At 42.8% G+C, this 15,972-nt stretch overlaps 1 protein-coding gene across 1 annotated transcript in view; it reads right to left on the bottom strand.

Annotated features, from left to right (window-relative positions):
- Window positions 1-13,724, bottom strand: part of usp43a (ubiquitin specific peptidase 43a) — a 196,018-nt gene extending 182,294 nt beyond the window's left edge. The window contains exon 1 of the mRNA XM_012873168.3: window positions 12,758-13,724. Within this exon, the coding sequence (XP_012728622.2) occupies window positions 12,758-13,381 (624 nt within the window). The 5' untranslated portion in view covers window positions 13,382-13,724. The remainder of the gene's footprint in view (window positions 1-12,757) is intronic.
- Between the last annotated feature and the right edge of the window lie 2,248 nt (window positions 13,725-15,972).

Here is a 15,972-nt window from a genome sequence, read left to right as displayed (position 1 = left end):
ATTACGTTACTGTTGATCATCTGTCCATCATCGTATAAAGCCCGCCCTGACAATTTGTTTGGCCCGCCAGATATTGGGCGAGCATACTTGCGCTACTATTGAGCAATGCCAGACCGAACTTCCCAACCTAAAACGTTGTGGGCGGGACTAAGTTCAGAATGGCACCCAGGCTACCAACACTCATCATTGATCACTAAAACTACAATCCAGTCAGGGGACGCACCATATCAAGCTCTTACGACACACCTCGGTGTAGAAGTTGGTGCTGCAGGAAGAAGACAAAGTCTTTTTGAAAATCAGTACAACGTTTAAAAATGAAGTTGGAGGAAGAACAAATGCTGATAGACCTTTTCTAGACAGGAAACTATATTCTATGGCGCCATGTTGTCTCTTCCTGCAGGCTGCACTGTAGCTGGCAGTATTGTTGCTTTGCAGCAAGAAAGTCCTGGGTTCAAATCCCAACCTGGGGTCTTTCTGCATGGAGTTTGCATGTTCTCCATGTGCATGCATGGGTTCTCTCTGGCTACTCCTGCTTCGTCTTACTGTCCAAAAACATGATTTTAGGTTCATTGGTTAATCTAAATTGCCCTTAGGTATAAGTGGTTGTCTATCTTGCATTGCCCTTCCCACTTGTCCAGAATGTACCCTGCTTCTCACCCAATGACGGCTAGCATCAGCCACCCCCCGCAGATAGAGTAGTGGATGTTGTAGGGGGCGACTATAATTCAATAACAACATAGATTGATCGATAGAAGTGTGGTGCGATAGGAAAGCAAAGGGACAATATAAAGTTCAATAGAAGAACAGTTTTCCTTCCCTTTAACCTGTCATGTTGGTAAATACTACAGTCATTACATCGTCCCAACCAATCGCAAACCCAGGAAGACTCCATCACTAAGCTCCGCCCCTTCTAAGAGTTCAGAGAGCACGTGTTCTTTTTACTAAAACTTACAGCTTCAGTAAAAAAGTTGGTCGACTAAAGGGTTATGTTTGAATTCAGTGTTTGTGTGTTCTTTGTCTTAAAATAGGCCTTTAGGCAAAAGGGCTGCACATAAAATGTATTTTTGATTTTTTTAATATATATCGATCAATTTGATTTCTATTTTACCAGTAAGCCTTTTTTTCCCCTATATCATCCAGCCCTAGGATGTTCTATTTTCTTCTTTTACCAAGCCCATCAGTCATGGACCATGTTGTGTTTGGATAGTTGGAAATCCTACAGTTAACGTAAGGGTGTACTAACCCTGCAGGGATTTCACACAGAGACTGTTTACATTTACAAACAATAACTGCATCTTCTACAGCCATCATCCCAGGGAGCTTTGGACTCACCTCAGTAACAGTGAGGAATATCCCACACATTTCTCATGGCGAATAGGAGAACATGTTAGAGAATCAGACCTGCTCTATAGTTGAACCATCCCAACCTTGCCCGTCTCTCTCAAATGTTCCCCAATGTGGGGTTCAGCAGCTGATCAGTTCAAAAGAAGAAGGGATGAAATGTGTCGGAAATGAAGCGCCTCCGCATGTTTTACAGGCCGGCGAAAGGCTCCTAGAGCTCCTCTGAAAGTCAGAAATCGATTCTTTGAGGACTCACAGCCGAGTCTGTAAACTCACTGCTGGGTAGGCAAGTGACAGCGCAGGGAGCTGCGTCTGTCCCGCGTTCCAAAGCACGGCTGAACACGACGTTTTATCACTTCCGTGACTGAGCCTGAAGTCGATTCCAACTCTGTGACGACGTCCCACCACGGCACAATATTCCCAGATTGATTCGTTCCCTTTCAAAAATTAGAACAAGAAGAACAACCTGATCGGCCTCGTGTTGGAGAGGTCAGCGAAGCGCCGCGTGCACACACACACATACACACACATACACACACACACATACATACACTCCTCCTCATGTTTCTTTATTAACTGTTCTCCCAGCAGGGTAGCTACAGAGGAGCAGGGCTCAGTCATGCTGCTGTCCACCAGCATATGGCGGCTCTCTTATCATAATTACAACAGCTCTCATTTCCAGGCAAGCAGTGTAGTCCCGTTCCCTTCAGCGACTAAAAGATGAGTGACGAACGATCCAATTTGCGCACAGAAACGTTAAACTGCACATTACGAACAGCGCTGGAGTCTTACAACGAACTCGGCCGCCCATCTGCTGCGCTGAAGAAGGTGCAGCAATCAACGCGGCATCCGAGGCGGCGGGGCCGAGCATTTCTGTGCAGCTCAGCACGGGAAGTCCAGGTGGTGTGTGTCCTAACTGCTTTATGGCTCTACGACGTCCACACTGTCAGCACTTAGAGCGAGAACGGGCACCAACCTCGAAAAAGAACAAGAACTAACGCAGAGAAGCTGTTTCGCTGCACTACATCACTGTCATCCAGGGCAACAGCCAAACTGGCTTCATTTTTCAGACTGAGAGTATCTGGTGCTGAGAACAAAATCCTACTAGGAAACATGAAAGCTTTCACCAGACAGTCTCTAGAAGCTGTTGCATTTTGGGATATTAGAATAAAAAAAAAAAAAAAAAAAATCAGAAAGCAGACATTCTTCCCCAAAAACAAGACTCTTCTCCCCAGGAGATTTAATTATAGGGGGAACTTGATTTATTAAGACACTGGGGAGACAGAATGCAATGATCACTCTGATCATAGGAAGGATTGTGAAAAAGCGATGGGGAAATAGTCGCTTTATATTCGCAGCTCGGTTCAGGATGAATGAAGACTCAACAATCCCCATTTGATTTGTGGCTGCCAAATAATAAACAGGGATGCAGCAATTAATTGGCTAGAGATCAAAATCAAACTATTTCTTTGATCAGCTCGAGACGTGAGAAAAATCTCAGTTTGCATTGAATGAATCAAAACTAACCAACTCTCATTTTAACCATGGTTTGTTGATGCATTCACAGTACAAAGTCGTCGGGGGAAATGAAAAGAATGAATGGGTTCACTGTATTTTGGAGTTTACTCAAAGTCCAGCTGTGATGCAGAACTGGGGATAGTCCTGTTACCCTTTCAGTTCCCGTTGGATTCAAAATGTCCACCTTTATCAGGGACCCTGCAGCATATTGTTTCTTTCAGGTTTAAAGTTACACTCAGCTGATGACGTTACATGGATGCGTCTGTACAGTATGTGGTTAGGGCTGTCATAAACAATTATTTTAGTAATCGCTTATTCTGACAATGGAGTAATTAAAAAAAAATTGACAATCTGCAGATTTTTCACATAATTAAGCTTATTTCATGAGTAATAGAAATAATGAAAAAAAGCAAATTAGCAAAAAATATTATTTATATATATATATATATATATATATATATATAATTTTTTTTTTTTTTAAAGGATAAATCTGCTGCAAAAAAGTTCTAGGATCAAAATGTTTAAAGTTCAGCCCTTTCTGGTTAACTTAACATCAATACATTGCAGTGAAAATGGTCACACAAAAAATGCAAAAAAGCCTTTCCTTTAAATGCGTCAATAATTAAAACTTCAGCTCTTTATTCTGTAAACATATCAAGCAACAGCTTGTTCTTTGATGCACTGCGCTGAGTTTACTCAAAGTCAAACAAATGTTGGGAATATTTGTTTTGAAAGATTCACAAGGCTCTTCGTTTTCTACTACTTCTATTAAGGTACCTGCACAATGTTTTTACTATCGGAAACTATTGTTACACTTAATATTATATATATGATCAAACAAAAAAAATTTGTGTTTCATGCTTATTTGTGAGAACAGCAGAATTGGCAAATTCTCCATGGGTGGAATAAATCAGGACTGTATTTTTTTAGCTTTAATACTTGGAAATAGGCTTAAATATTCACACAAAAATAGCCTTTAAATGATTTGCACCCCGTTGTACCTCAAGGTTAATATCAGGCTTCTTACTCAGTCTGGAAAAATATAGAAGAAAGTAAGGGATATGATTTATTTTATAAGTCTGGATCGGCTGTGAAATATTTTCATTTCTAGTCCATTTTCACTCCCTGTCCCACTTTCTAAATGTTGTATCCGTCCATCAATCTACTGGTTTGTCCATCATCCATCCGACAATCTGTTTGTCCCTCGTCATCCATCCCTGCCCCACCTATCCGTTTGTCGACCATCCATCCATCCTGGGCTCCAAATTTAAAGCCAGGCTACTGTAGGAATATCTACCAGAAATTAACAGTGAAGCTTTTTATTCATTCTTTACCAATCGGAATATAAACTGGCAAATATTACTACATGTGATTGCGACAACATCTTTGACTATGAAAGTGTCCCCTTTCCAGTGTGACACAAAACTATTTAAAGAGAGAACAATGATACTCCTGACGAATAATGTTTAAATAACTGAATTTATGCTAAATCTTTGGCAAAAAAATATATATATCAAACAAGAGAGAAAGGTCCAGAAAAGGGATTGTCATTAATAGTCAGGAGGTTCCTTCCAGACTAGACGTGCGTCTGTTTGGTTACGAGCAATGTCATCCTTTCTATGCTCGTCTCGTTCTCTCACACCCTCTGACTGAACACCATTATTGGCTTCCCAGCGGGGGGGCCTCCCTCCTTCTCCAGGCTGAATGCACTCGCCACAGTAAACATCCTCTCTAAGGTTTCCTCGAGAAAAAGGCATATACACACCAACCACTGTGCCGCAGCAACGGGGTGTTTTAGGTGGGGAGAAAAAACCCAAAGGTGAGTAAAGGACTTTCCCTTTAACACCAGGTTATTGACGAAATGGGATCTCTATAGCATATCAATCAGAAATAAGAGGTTTGTTCAAATGCCTGCATAATGTTTTCTACATTTTTTTAGTTTATTGTTATACCTGCTTTATTGGGCCAAGTTTAACAAATGAGTCTGCCCTTTTGAGTAAAGGTCACTGAATGTTTGTGGTCCTATTTACTAGTAAAGTAAAAGCAAACTTAATGAAAGAAAAATACCACATGTTCCACCTACAAGTTTCCATTGCAAGATTTAAAAAAAAAGTCAGTAAAAAGGACATTTCCATCGACATCAAACAGCTGTGCTGGATGGCCATAAATCCTTTCAAAAAGGGCCGTAAATGCCCTCCCAGGCCTAACTTTGGATAACCCCGAGCTAAAGCCTGCCTACAAAGGTAGCCATGGTTAATTTTGGCGTGCTCTGTGCATTTATCAGGATTTTACAAAAGTATTGATACTCCTTGTCTCTTTCCAACCACAAACTTCCATGCCTTTTATTGGGATGTTATCTGATACAGGCACAAAGCAGTGTAGAATTTGCAGAAGGAAAACGACCAAACTAAACGCTGAAGTGTGTTGTGCATTTGTAAGCCCACCCTGGTGAACTCTTTCTAGAACCACTTCTCGCTGCTCTTACAGCTGCAGGTCTTCTGGAGTGTGTGTCTGACATCTTGGCACATCTAGAGACTGGATGTTTTTGCCCTGATTTGAGAGACACTGAAAATCCACTCAGATCTTGCAACAGACTCTTAGTTTGAGATGGCACGTTTGCTGTGTCCCCTACTTCTGGTAAACTGCAGAGGGCCCTATAAGGGCCCGACGGCTTTCTTTCCACTCTGACCACCTTGTTGCCACTCTTTCATAAAGGCCCGATTTGTAGAGAGCCCAACTAATGGTTGTTGGGTGGACAGGCTCTCCCACCCCAGTTTTGGATCTCTGCAACTCCTGCAGGGTTACTATGGACCTCTTGGTTGTTTATCTGATTAATTGTCTCTTTGCCCTGCCTTCCTGTTTAAAGAAAACAAACCCTGCTATAAACTCCACAGCTCTCTTCCTGACCTCTCTGCTGCCTACCTTTGTCTTCAGGATACTCATTGTTCCCTAATGTTCCCTAACGGACCTTTGAGGCCTTCACCGAACAGTTGGATTTACAATGAGATTAAATTACACAGGTAAAACTCTATTTAGTAATTAAGGAGCTTCTAAAGGCAGTCGGATAGACTTGCTTTTATTACGAGGTGTTGGAGTAGAGGGCGCTGAAAACAAAACCATGGCAGAGTTTTTGGGGTTTTTACTTCGAAAACTATTTTCTTTCTACTTCGCGACTTATGTTGGTATACCAGATAAAATCTCACACATTCAAGTTTGTGATCCCAACATGAAAAAGTTCAACAGGTGTGAATACTTCTGCAAAGCACCCCAGCCTCAGCCTGCTGCAGTCGATGCAGAAATTGGGAAAAATAAATAAATCTTAAGGTTATGGAGACTTGTGTTTGGTTGACATCTGTAGCCATTTATCTCAACGTTCTCTGTGTTAAACTCCCGCATCCTTTAACCTCCGGGTGGTTCCTCTGCAGTAAGCCCATCGGACCAGGAAGCCCTTTACTGGACACGGGTAAGGACCTTAACGTAGTGTAGTCACGTGTCTACAGCAGTACTGTTTATCTTAGACAGGAAGGCTTCTTTCCTTTAGCATCACGTGAGAGAGTCTGGGATTGCAGTGACTGGCACAGGTGGGTAACACCAAGGCAGAGCAGGCTGAGTGGAATCAGCTCTCTAAGCCTTCACACCTTACCTATTAGTCAGCCCCTGATGATTGTGACATTCATAAAGCTCACCGAGGATCATGAGCCTTCTGTCTCATACCAACATACCTGCTGTGCTGGTATGATCTCTTGCTACGAACAAGGCACTGACAACAGGTTCCACCAGTTTCTTGTTTTTTTTTTTTTACCTGAACAGAAGTGAAGAATGTGTGTGAACAATCTAATCCAAGGGCTGAGCGAAACATTCTCTCTGCGGCCCCTGATGATGCGGCTCTGTTTAATACCTGGCCGTCATCTCACTGTAGCTGCTGAGCTTAAGCCACACTACGCACAACTCTAGACAGCTTTTCCAGAAACACCGGGACCCCTATGAATATGCAGGCCTGCTGTATTTCTGTGAGACGTTCCAGGGTAACTCTCAGTTGTATTTTTACTGTTCTGTACCTTGTATGTATAGCTTCAAGTCATCTGATTGGTATTTAACCCTGTTAAAGCACTCTGTGACGCTGTCAAATGTAGACTGGCTAACAAAGGACTGAGCGTGCCTTAGGCTAAAATTACATTACCTGATCTTGCGTCAGGTCAGACATACTACATTTTAAGAGGGTATAACCAAGAAGATGCCAGCACAACAGAATTTAAAAGCTTTATGAAGGAATTTTTAGCCCTTCTCCCAACCAAGCATTGTGTGCTGTTTAATGTCTGGACAGAACTCTGTCACTTTAGCTTAACTAAAATTACATGATAATTATGGTCAAGCAAAGGTTCTTACACCTAGGGTCAACAACACTCTTTACTGCAGCTAAGCAGTTGGTATTAGAGCTAAATAGTTTTTTTTTCTATCTTTCCAGAACACCTGTGCCACTATACTTGTGTGTTACTTCGTGCTTTTAAAGCTGCAGTAGGGAGTTCTGAGAAAACCATGGACTTAGCCTGAAAATCAGAACAAGCACACCAAACAGGTCCCTCTCCCTTGCCCTCTTCTGCACTACACCCCTCCCCCTGCAGCTCCTCCCCCTGCAGCTCCTCCCCCACAGCGGAGCTTGACGGTGCAGCTCCAATGTTTACATGTCTTTGTTTTCTGAGCTGGTGCCGCTCCAGAAATCGACAGTTTTCCTGTTTTTCTCCACCATTTCTTCACACAGCTGCTGTCCACTGGCAATCTTAAGCTTTAATGACGGTATAGCGCTGTGCAGAGGAGGGGTTGAGTATTGTGTACACAAGAGTGATTGACGCTGCTAACGACCAATCAGAGCCCGACATTCCTTGTGGCTCTGATTGGTCGTTTCTGACTGGGAGCGGTGTATTTCAGCAAATGGCAGCGCTGAGAGGAGCCAGAGGAGCTTGCTTTTCCCCCAGATTATCTGTTTCATATTTTACCGTCGGTTCATAGTGACAGTTTTAACAAACGTGTAAAAAATACATTTATTTATACAAAAGTTATCTACTGCAGCTTTAAAGGGACACCGACTGATAACTCAAAAGTCAAACCTTTGCCATGTTTTCATTGCTACTTAAGAAGGACATTATCAACAATTCCGACAATGCTAAATTATTGATGTAAAAATTCCTGCGTCGACGCGCCGTTTAAAAATATATAAGCATTGCTGCAGTTCTAAAGTTTCACTTTTTGTGGTAGTTTAAATCACTAAGGCTGCAGGAGAGGCTGCAGTATAGCATCAGTTCTTTGAGCACCTTTATCACATGACCCTCTCACATGGCTGCAGCTCCGTAGCCTCGTGAGACCATCCTGATCTCGCGAGCTTTCAAGGTTTCACTCGCAGATCAGTCTGGCTACTTTCCGTTAAAGAAAATTTGGAGCCGTTCACCAAACGAACGTCCAATCAGCGTTGGCTTTGAGGCGGGTTGAGGTGTGACGCAACGGGAAGCGCGTCAGTTCAGTCTAAACAACATGGCGGCTTCAGCCGATGAAACTAGCGTTAGCGTGGCTATCGAGCAAGTTTAATCGGAATTACAGAGTATTTCTTTGCTGAGCTAACGAGCCTTTACCTGCAGCAGCAAGAGCAGCTTAGCTTGTGGTTGTGTTTTCGTCGTCGCTCTGTTACGTGCGACGACGAATCTGATTGGTTCATTTGGCACGTCTATCACCAACATAGGCCAATCAGCTAACCAGTATTTTCGCCCCTTCCCAAAATTACTTCAACGGAAGGTTTCCAGATGGATATGCGGAGCAAATCTATCTGGCGGAGTCAGCTCCGTGCTGTATTGGCCGAATGAAGAAGGCACTAAAGTGGGTAAAGTTTCACACTACACGTTCTTTGATACAAAGTTAACTTATAGACTGATTTTAGGCAAGAATGTTGCTGTTTAAAGCCGAAACATCTGCTTGGTTTATCAAGATATGGCTTAGTCGTCAAATGGCCGTCGTGTCCGGTCTCGCTGCGCTTCAACCAGCTGTAGCTTAGCGGGTGATCAAGCTCCTCAGCCCCGGAGTAGGCGTGGCCTCATGGGGCAGACTGTTTTGAATCTACCGCAGCAATTCAATCAGATGATATCTAACAGTTACTATTGGGTTTATTTTAGTGTTCGTTTATCACTAAGATTAATGGCTGAGATTAAATTGAAGCCACATGATGGGATAGTTTTAGTTAATGTTATTGTCTGACTAGAGTGCTGGAGTTTATTTGGAAATTAATAATTAGCTTGTTTTTTATATTGATACTGGGAATATTGCCTAAAAAAGAACAAGCCTGACTGTAAACATGTTAATATGCTCCTCTTTTTTTTTTACACTAGGCTATAGTTTAAAATCTTTTTAAACATTAAGCAACATTAAAAGCTTGAAGGTCAAAAGATTATTTTAAAAACATTTGTATAGTAAAAAAAAAATCTACTTTGATAGAAATATTAAACATAAACGTCAGTTAAATTTAAAATTGATATTTTATGGAGGTCCATTTATAAAGCTAATAAGTGAGAGTGACAACAGAAGGCGATAAAGAGGCATTCAAGGGTGTGTAGACAAGAACAGGTGAGTCAAAATATTTTTGCAAGCAGCTGAAGGGATGATGGAGATCATACAAAAAATAATCAGGGTTAGAAAAAATAGTCGTTACATTAGGCGACAATGAATAGAATCGTTAGTTGCAGCCCTGTACTTAAAGGACCAATTTCTTTTCATTAAAAAAAACACAAACTGGATTTTCTCTTCTTTAAAAAGATAAATAAATTAAACTTACTTTTGATAGTTTGTGAGCTATAGAAACGCACACCGTGGTCAGTGTGTCTATTCTGGTTAGTATGTAGTAAAGTTTATTTCAAGATAAAAATCTGCACTGTAAAAAGATGAGCTTCCACGCATACATGCCAGTGACATCACATCAGGCATAAATTAGAGCTCCTTATATTACCTGTTCTCTTTGATCCGTACGCTTTTAAACAAACCAAAATAAACACCAGATTTTTTTAAACCACTTTTTTGAAAAGTGAATATTTTCAGTCTCTGTGGTGTAAAAGTCAACATGTGGACCGGATGTCCAGAGACACCTTAAAGAATGACAAAGGCTCACTTTAGACAATCCAATTTAGCACAGCAGATTGATGAAACAATCTTTCACTTGATGGTACAAGTACCAAATTTGGTACATGTGCCCTAGGATCTAATCTCTCAGAAAAGTGCGTTACCCACGTTGAAAAACAAAATGGATACAACTTTTCAAGACAGCCGTCATTTGAAGTGGTTTTAAACCGTGTTTGAGCAACATTTTGATAGAACGGTGCAATTATGGTGTTCTATACATCAAAATATATGTTTTTGAGTAAAACAAATCCAATTTTCTTTCTTTTAAATCTTAACTATTGAAAATAAAGGTGATATGAAAGACTTACATGACAAAACACTCTCTTAGCAATGCTTTTAATTTGAACAAAACGTCCGTCCAGTACAGAAACATGTACAGTTACTGTAGTACTGTGCATGTTCCTTTTCAAAAGAATAAGATGTGGTACTACTCAAAATCAGAAGCAAATACTCATCTGTACCACAGATTTGTGGGAGAAAATGTAAGGCTTTAAATGTTGATGTTCTTGTGATTTTTTGGATTCCACACATTATAAATTTTTGAAAAGATGTTCACCTCGTTGTGAGAATTGTAGGTTACGATATATCTAAGCGGTGTATGTTTCTGTATTTTGGCTACATGAAAGATTGAAATGTGCTAAAAGAAGACAAATATTTACAGAATGTTTTGTTGGCAGCTTGTAAAAAAAGCAATCGGAAGAAAATGGAATATGACAGGTCCACCAACACAAGACGACGGGCCGAAAATTGTGAACGATATGATGGAACAGAGGACTCATAAATTAAGGACTCAAGAAGTGCCGAAGAAAATACCTGAAGTGGACCATCTACTCACCAGCGACAGGCTAAGGAAGACCTAACTGATAACCTAGAAACTAATTTGACAGAAATGTCAATCCAACTTAATCTTTTTCTTTTAAATTTTTGTTTATTTGTCTCCTCCTTTGAGAGCCCTGTGTCATCCTTTCAAAAGTGCAATAAAGAAAAAGCATGAAAACAAAGTGGTACTACTAATCTGGGGTAAGATGGTGCATTAGACATATGATTACACTTTTCCTGGTCGGTAGGATGATATGAAATACCTGTCTACATTTTGCAAAAAAAACATGAAGAATATAGCATATGGAGCAGGACATTACTTTCTTTTGATTCCCGTGGTGGATTAGTCAATCATTTAGTTTCACATTTGCATGCACACAACGGTGTCCACTTGAGGCTGAAGCGATAGCATTTGCATCACCCTCAGCATTCAGTCTTTCAGCTACAATCTGTCAACTGCTGACCACTCTGGGCCATTGGTGGAAGGGTCGTCCAAAAGACTTCCCAGACCTCACCATCCTTCTGCCACGCCGAGTTGACAGGGCTTTCACTTTGCACGTTTAGCGCGGCAGATTAAATACATATTCCATAAGAATCGTTCACTTGATGGTACAAGCACCAAATCTGGGATAATTTTGTAAGACAGCTCCGAAGGTATTGATATATTTAACATTTGGGTCAATAGCATGTTTCTATTTCTACATGTTTTACACTGAAAACAGATTTTTTCTATTTAATGAGACAGCCATCTTGAAAACTGGTTGCCACCTTGGATTTTCATTTGGGTATTGTGCTTTTCTGAGAAAAAAAAGAAGGTTCTATACTTCATTTTTGCCCAGTTTGGTTCTTTTACCATCAAGTGAAAGATTCTTGTGGAATATTGACTTCATCTGATGCACTAACTCCTCTTTTCTGTTCTGGAAACTACAACCATTTTTTTATTCCACATCTCTGCCTTTGGCTCGTCTCTGTGTCCATTAAACTTCAAATTCAAACTGAAGATGTAAATGACTGAGAAGAAGGTGTAAAGAACGTCAATGAAAAAAACAGGTCACAGTTCTTTTAGGAGAATCACTAATCACCTAGGTCAGGGGCCTGCAACCTTTGCAGTCTAAAGAGCCATTATGCCTACAGTTCACTTGAATTAAACGCGTTCAGAGCGGCAAATGTTGCCTGGCTTTTTAAAAAAAAGACAAGTTATAATTTGTGATAAAGATCTACTGTAGGAAATATGTTGCCATCGTTAAAGAAACGCCCTTTTCTGTCTGTTTTGAAGTTTTTTAAAAAAAAAATGATATAGGGGTTGATATTTGTGGGCAATGATGTAAAAGAATTCATAATTTCCAACAAAATGAAAAAATACTGATTTAAAATTAAATATTAATGGCACTTTTAGCATCATTCTGTTGTGAAATTTAAAAGCAAATAGTCCAAGAAAAAAAAAACTGCTAAAACCTGCATTTATTATCATTGTTACATTTAAATACCACAATAAAAATATAATTTGTAGCCAAAGTTATTAAGAGCCACTGTGGACGGTCCAAAGAGCCACAGGTTGCAGAGCCCTGGTCTAGGTGATAAGTTTACTTCTTGTGCCTGTTGTGACGTCATCACTCAAACCACCAGCAAAGAGCACGAGCAGCTTACTGTTGAGTAAAAACTTCCAACTCAGAGGAGTCCACTGCCTCATTATACAGTCCGCTTGTATACATGTGGAAAAAACACCTCAGCATGGCAGCTTTAAATTAAAACACATTCCAATCATAACGCTTTAGTTCCCGACCGGCGTCCCATTTAAACCGGCTCCACCTCCAACTAATTGTAAAGTTGTTGGAGGGAAACAAAACTCCGACCTCAGACCTGGCCTGAGCTCCGCGGCAGACACCCCCCAGCAGCAGCAGCAGCAGCAGCCCCCCGCCCTCACCTTGAACTCGCCAGACATCTGCGGGGTGTAGTCCAGCGTCCACAGCGCTCGGACCAGCGACGCCAGCTGCTCGGTCACCTCTCCCCCGGAGCTCCGCGCCTCCTCCGCCCTCACGTCCCCGTTCGCCCTCCCGCGGCCGATGTCCGACTTGTACTGGCCCAGGCCGAGGTATTCGGCCAGCAGGTCCGTGTTGCTGAGGCACTGGACCACGGCGTTCATGAAGCAGGTGTTGCCGTGGTTCTTCAGCCCCAGCACGCCGGGGGTCTTGTCGCCGTAGCACCACGACAGCCTCTCCTTCACCGAGCCGTGATAGGAGGAGACCGCGGAGCCCCGCTTCGCGGCTCCTTCCCTGGACGTCGGCGCGAAGTCGTCCCTGAAAGCGGCCGAGGCGCTCCGGGAGAAGCCGCCGTCGTCCTCCTCGGCGCCCGGCGGCGGCGGCGGCTCTCCGTCGCCGGAGTGCGTTAAAGTGCCCAAAGTTCTCAGGATCCTCCCCATGAAATTCCCGAAAGAACGCAGCGATTTCCTCCTGACGAACTTGCCACTTTTGTATTTCTTCTCCTTCGGCTTCGACGTCTTGGGCTTCATCGGCTGCTTTCTGCTCTTGCTCTGCTTGCGGGTGTCCATGGCTCCTGTCGCTGAACGGGACCGAGAGAAAATGAAAGAAGATTGAGAAGAGGAGTGCACCTGTCTGCCGGGGCTGTCCACCCCTCCTCCTCCTCCTCTCCTCCTCCTCCGCCGCTTTACTTCCCCCTCCACTCCACACACCTTACGGCTCAGCAGACACCGCCTCGGTGCCAGGAAGGCACATGATCGCCACTACGATCCTCGGGGCATCTCGGCGCGTCTCGCTGGGTCTGGATCTCCCTCCGCAGGAGCTAGAGCAGAGCGCCGCGTCCCTCCGCGCAGCGCCGCGCCGCGCAGCCACTCCGGTGGGCTGCACTTCCTCATCCAGGGCTCTCCTGGATGAATTGAGCGCCTGGCGGTCTTTGACTCCCCCTTCACCTCACGCCGCTGTCATCTCACTCTCCCACTCGGCTCACGGAGCCCCCGGGGAACTGTTGTGGACGTTTCATCACAACATGCCCAGCAGCCACACAAAATACAGGAAGTCCGTCGACCTGGTCACACATGTTTGTCCTAGCTGAAGCGTTCATGAGTTCAGCTTCAACTTTAAACGTTTGTGAATGTGTGGGAAGAAGGAAGTTGACTGTAGCATAGGTGTCAAAGCTGTGAAGCTTTAAACTGCCCCCTGTAGGAGCAGTGGCACCATCACCTGCTTTGATTTTTCCAAAAAAGTGGCAGAAAAGAAAAAAAACAACAACCCATCCACAGCCTTTCTAGGTTGATGCTGTCTTTGGGTCTAAGAGGAACAACATCAAAATTCGGAGTTAGTAGAAACACAGAGGTGATAAATGTATCTAAATCTGATCAGGGACCTCCTATAGATCCATGTTCTCTGTACCGCAGCTGTCTGTATGTATACTGGGGAGATATGAAAGGGTTAAGATCATCAGTGAGAGTCAGATTAGATACAAAAAGCATTTTCCGAATAGATTACAGGTCATTTATTTATTTAAGGGGTAACAGCTACTGAAACCAGCCTGGCCACATTTGGATTTTATGTGATAGATATACCAACACAAGAAGGTGGAAAGCAGAACATGGTTTTATTTTATTTTTTAATAAACTGTGAAATAAAAAATACCCCCACTGAAACTGCATTGAAGTTATTGTCAGATCTCTTTTCCCTGACCCGCCTGAATAAAATCCAGCGCAAGCACTGGCCCTCAGAAGTCCCTGAATCTGTAAATGGAGTCTACTTCTGTGTAATCTATGCTCGGTATGAGTCCAGCTGTTCTGTGAAGGCCTCAGAGGTTTGTTGGTGGACATTAAAGAACAAACAGCACCACGAAGACCAAGAAAAGCAGCGAGCATATCATCGTTGGAGAAGTTAGGATCAGCAGGTTATGCAACAACATCCCAAGCTTTGAACGTAGCAGCGCTCTGTTCAGTCCATCATCTGGACATGGAGAGACTACGGTACGACTCCAAGCAGAGCATTCATTAGAGATGCAGCCATAAGGTCCATGTTAACTCTGGAGGAGCTGCAGAGATCCAAAGCTCGGTTGGCATAATATGTTAACAGGGCGGCTATTAGTGGTGCGCTACACAAATCTGGGCTTTATGAGAAAGAAACTAGATCCAATTCATCGTTGAATGATGACCACTTGAGACCATACCTGAACCTTTGGGCCTACATGCAAAAGTTTACGCATGGCAGAAGGTAAACACTGCAATTTACCCCCAACACCAATAAAACGTAATGGTGGCAGGCAGCGTCATGCTGTGGGGAAGCTTCTGTTCAGAAAGAACAGGGAAGCTGATCAGAGCTGGTCAATGGTAAGGCGGACGGACCTAAACACAAGGCAGTAGGTTCACTGTGCTGCTAGATAACAAAACCCAGTCAAAGTCCAGACCCAGATCTGATTAAGAAACTGGGACAAAACCTGAAAGTTGATGTTGACGTATGGTCTCCATCCAATCTGACTGCTGAGATGGAGCTCCTACGCAAAGAATGGGCCAACATTTTGGGACCAGAGCTTTTGGGCCTCTAGATGTGCAAAGCTGGTGGACACTCACCCAAAAAGACTTGACGCTTTAAGATGCTTCTAGAAAGTATTGGCTCGGTTGAAGTGCAATGCACAATACATTCTATGGACATATATCTGCAAAAAATAAAGTTCTGAGTTTTTGGTCTGCAATAAAAAAACAACAACATAAAAAACAATTAGGCTTTGTGGCTGCAACGTGAAGAGGTTCTCGGGGTGTGAATACTTCTGGAAGCACTGTATAAACCGCTGTGTTTCTAACAGAAGTAGCTTCCCATCTGCAGCCACTCATATCCCCTGTATAAATGTCTCTTATTTTATTCCATTGGTGAAGAACCCTTTTTGTACGACACCTTCATAAAGCTATTTATCCCGCTGTACAAATCTTCGTTCACGTCACCGCTGCAGCAGCAGAGAGGCCCGACCGGAGCCGCTAGGATGAATCATGACCGAGCCGATCCTGCCAGACACATTCTACCGCGGCTCGGATTTTTTTAATATGGACCTAGCATCTTTGATGCAGTATTCAGTAGCGTTCTAATAATCAGAAGCTTAATTTCACAGCTCAGCAGTGCTACAGATTGAATCTGGTGGACCAGATGTGCT

Source organism: Fundulus heteroclitus, chromosome 5 (assembly GCF_011125445.2).
Source record: "Fundulus heteroclitus isolate FHET01 chromosome 5, MU-UCD_Fhet_4.1, whole genome shotgun sequence".
Taxonomy (NCBI): Eukaryota; Metazoa; Chordata; class Actinopteri; order Cyprinodontiformes; family Fundulidae; genus Fundulus; species Fundulus heteroclitus.
This window is presented reverse-complemented; position numbering and strand designations above follow the sequence as displayed.